The following is a 4,326-nucleotide window of genomic DNA, read 5'->3' as shown; positions in this document are numbered from 1 at the left end:
CCGACACGTTTCTTTTGTTTCCATGAGTATCTTGTGTCTATTTGCCTCTCAGACAGATCTGGCTCAGCACTGGCAGATATGGTCAACAATTTTTATCCTTGTTCCTTTGAAACATTCACCAGTTTTGGAGATTACAAAGCTGTGCTTGTACTTCAGTGCTTTGAAGTTTCAGTTTAATGTTTCAGGGTAATGACCAGCCTGTGCCTCTACCACTAGTAGTTGGGTCTCTACCACTTAATTAATTCTTTTTTATCTTCAATACTTAGAAAATACTCTTTTCCTTGTCTTAATGCATACTGTCGGTTTTTCTTTTTCTTGAAACTCAAAAACGGCTCTCACAATCTACCTGAGTATGATGGTGAAAGTAATTTGAGAATAGAAAGCATTAAAAATGTCCAATTAGTTACAGTTTCTTTCCGGATTCTGTTGGAGAAGTCATTTCAAAATATTAATTTTCCCTTTGAAAAGGATGAAAATGTAGTACTGCACGTTTGTTTTTTTCACACACGAAAGAAAAAGAAAATTTCACTGTTATTTAACTAGCCACTGCACTTGCCTCTGTAAATAAAACTTGCTTTTTTGCAAGTGTAACAGTCACAATGCAAATGAGATTAAAAAATGAACTGCTTTTGAAAGCCGTAAACTATGCTATGATGATGTGCTAATTTCCGTTATCCAATGTTTAACATGCAGTTTCCCTAAACTGTAGATTATCCAGGCCAGATGAACACCTTCTCAATGTCTCAAAAATTCACCCAAGCCTACCAGCAACAAGACAGTGAACATTTGACCTCTCTCCATGCCAAATTACACCAAGAGGCAGACAAGATCCGAAAGTGGAAAATGCAGACAGAACTGGATCTGAGAGATAAGGTATATTAATTTTCTCTATAGAAATGAAGTTGTGTTTTGCTGGGAGGAAGGGGGGGGGGGGTTGTTTTGTTTTTTTCTTCATTTTTGAGTAAGCTTCCAGTAAAGCTGCTGTGTAATGTTACTTTTTTCTGTAACAACAAAATTAATAAACATTCTTTTAAAGAGTCGAAATGCTACCGAAAAATATGGAAATGTTGAGGCAACAAAAACATTTGGAATGAAGCTGGGAGGCCCTTGTTTTCTGATTGGAAGGTTGCTTTTATTGTGTCACATCCAACAACAGGATAACAACAATCAGCCATGTATATACATCATGTAGACAAGTAGTACTTCTATAACAATGACAGCAGTATAGTAATGGCAAGATAACAACTCTCTTTGAATGTGCTCACATTATGATTATGTCTGCTCTCGTGGCCTGTACTCCATCCCAACAATCAACTAAATGCTCACTGGTTTAGCAGTCCTGCTTTTAGATCACTGATTAAGTCCATTGTTATGTGTATGTTGATAAAAGTTTTGCAGGGTATTACTTTTGATTATTATTTTACTCTCCCAACATTTGTTTTTAATCACAAACTGTCTACTGCTCGCAATAGTTTGAGCTTAGCATGCTCTTAGAAATATGAAGTTGTTTTTATGAATTTGTTTTGTCCTCTATCAGGAGAAGAAATTGAATGAGGCGTATGTGAGGATTGAAAAAATGAAAAAGTCTCTTCTTGAGCTGCAGGTGAGATTTTATTGTAGTCATATTTTTTTCTTTGCAGACATGAAATATTGTTGTAAGAGATAGTTTTATTATTCTCTTGGTATGATTTCTGTGACCTACAGTTCTTTCCTAGGCGAGGGGTGTAAACTTTCTGAAGTTGCTTATAGGTGTAGTTATTTTTTGTATGTTTACTGAAATTTCTATTGACCTTGTAAAGACATATTGCTTACTTTTTAGATTGTTTTCAAGCAATATGAAGTTTTTTTTCTTGTTTTTAAAAAATAAAACTTAAAAGCCAGTGTTACTTTTTTTTCAGTTGGACAATGAAAAGACAAGTGCTAAGTTACAAGAAGAAATAACCAACAGAGAGGAAGTTATTAGACGGTTTGTGAATTAATGCTGTAATGCTTACCAGTACTTTAATCTACTTTTTTTTTCAAAGTTGTTCATCCTGTTATTTATACTTTTGAAAGACAGATGTTTATCAATTTAATGTCTTATATTTTTCTGTCGCCACAAAATAAATTCATTGTGTGAGAGAATTAGATTACTACATAAGGTATTTATTTCACTGAGAGAAATGAAGACGGTTAAGAAAAGGTCTCTGTTACTTCTTACAGTCATGTTCCCGCTTGAATTGCAGTTTATGTGTATTTTTAATAACATATGTGCAGATCAAGTTTCCATTTGTTCATTCGTTGCAACACAATTTCCATCGTTCCAATTCAGTTCACTACTATAGTGCCTCACCTTTTAGCGCATATGATTGTTATGTCCTGCTTAAAATACAAATGTCTTTGCGGTATCTGCATAATGAATTGATTAAAGGTGTCCTGAAACAACTGAAGTATTGCACTGCACTTCCTGAATTTCAGTTTGAATCCTTTCCGTTACGGAAGGGTTTCGATTAATAACTTTAATTTTTATTCTTTGACAAAATGAGACTTTCTCTTTGTGTTAAAGATGTATAATGTAACCCAGTGCTCGTGAAAACTGTCTTTTGGTGGATATTTCTTTTCTATTTAAAGTTTGGTTGGTTTTTTTCATATTTCAGAATCAATTCCACAAGGGAGATGTGCTGTTTGCTGAAGTCTCATGCTTCTAAGACTGAAGAGCGACTTTTGAAATGTGAAATACCTTTTTCAGTTTTATTTTTGTGAAGCTAATGATACTTTAGAATGTTTATGATTTAGTGAACTTTCTTTATTAACTTTTTCTTCCTGCTTCTGACAATGAAGAATATAGTATAATCTGCGCACCCCCCCCCCCCCCTCCCCCCATTGTGTCAATTTTGAAGACTGAGGAATGCAAGCAGATTATGATTATCGTCTCAATATGCAATGAGGGCAACTGACATTAGAACTATAATTTGCTGTGGCTTTTCAATATAGTTGATACTTTCTGCTTTTCTTGCTGCAGGTGAAACTGAGAAAACAGAGCTGAAGTACGTTGGAAAAGAAAACATGCAACACATTGAGGTAGATCCAGTAGTTGATAGCCTATATGGTGGCGCAAAATTTTATGGAATAGTAGACTGTTCATGATTTAAAAATTTTATTCTCTTTATTGTGCATTTGAAGGGGAGCTTAATTGAGATTGTGCTTCATTTACATACGAGATATAGTATGGTTTTTATAAACAAGTGAGAAATGATAAATCCCTGAACGTTTGACTTTTACCTTAAAAACTAATCATTTAATTTATTTACTAAACATTGAAGTGTGTAGTTGTTCAATAGCTCAGTCATCAGGCTTATGTGCACTTGTGTATTGAGTAGACAAAATGCTGACTTGCCTATTATGCCAATTATGCATAGAAATTACGTTTTTCAACATTGACCACAGGATCTGACTTTCAAATTCAAGAAACTACAACTGACAGCCATTGAGAATGAAAAGAAGATGAAGACTAAAGGTATTTTGTACATTCTTCAATTCATTTTTATTTTGTTCTTAGGTAAACTCAGTAAAGTACAGTAAAGTAAAACATATGTCTTTGAACATCACTGCGATCACAGCTTGCTGTTATCTATAGACAACCCTACTGGGACCTCCATGGTGACCCCAAATGTTCAGCACCGGCTGAAGCAGTTTAAAATGGAGGGAGGGGGCTATATTTTACTTTTGCCGCTACAAATGGTCGCTTTTAAGCACAAGGGGGCTATCCCGTTTTGAGAAAATCACAGGTAAAGTTTTTGGACCCTTGTTCAGTTTCTTTAAAATACAAGGCGAGTTTTCTCTATTACCACACAAAACACACTAATGAAACCAAACTTCTCCTGCAGGCAGGGCAATGCCCACTTTTGCTGTAGGTCAAGATTTCTGGAAAGCCCTGAAATCTGGGTTAGTCCGTTTGTCCTTAAAAGCGACCAAATATCTCCACCAGCTTAACTCTTATTATTTCTCCTGAGTGTAGCATATCAGCACACTTCAGTCTCCCAAAGGGCACAGCTGCTGCTGATACTGCCACTGCTATACTATTTGGATGCTTGTGTGCTCCCTATCCTGTTTCCTTGTGATGATCTCCAGCTTGTGGTATTAATTGTTGACTGGAAGCGTGCATACATGTATGTGACCATGTCAGACCAACAATTAATTAGCTTTCATGTTAATGCAACAAATGTTTTTCATATGATCTTGTGTTCAAACCTGAGCTTTTCCATTGTAAAGTGAATCTAGTAATGTTAAAAGTCTTGATCCTCATGTTTTCCCTTTTTTCTTTAAAAAAAATTATTTTACATTTTT

General features: G+C 35.2%; 1 protein-coding gene across 1 annotated transcript in view; it reads left to right on the top strand.

Moving 5' to 3' along the window:
• LOC101860693 (synaptonemal complex protein 1) overlaps window positions 1-4,326 on the top strand; it is a 34,910-nt gene that overhangs the window by 9,539 nt on the left and 21,045 nt on the right. Inside the window, exons 4-9 of the mRNA XM_013088226.2 lie at window positions 710-873; window positions 1,538-1,603; window positions 1,899-1,966; window positions 2,637-2,710; window positions 3,002-3,060; window positions 3,427-3,496. Of these exons, the coding sequence (XP_012943680.1) occupies window positions 710-873; window positions 1,538-1,603; window positions 1,899-1,966; window positions 2,637-2,710; window positions 3,002-3,060; window positions 3,427-3,496 (501 nt within the window). The remainder of the gene's footprint in view (window positions 1-709; window positions 874-1,537; window positions 1,604-1,898; window positions 1,967-2,636; window positions 2,711-3,001; window positions 3,061-3,426; window positions 3,497-4,326) is intronic.

Source organism: Aplysia californica, unplaced genomic scaffold (assembly GCF_000002075.1).
Source record: "Aplysia californica isolate F4 #8 unplaced genomic scaffold, AplCal3.0 scaffold00705, whole genome shotgun sequence".
NCBI classification, from domain to species: domain Eukaryota; kingdom Metazoa; phylum Mollusca; class Gastropoda; order Aplysiida; family Aplysiidae; genus Aplysia; species Aplysia californica.
Note: the sequence above shows the minus strand (reverse complement) of the source record. Positions and strands in the feature narration are given on the sequence as shown.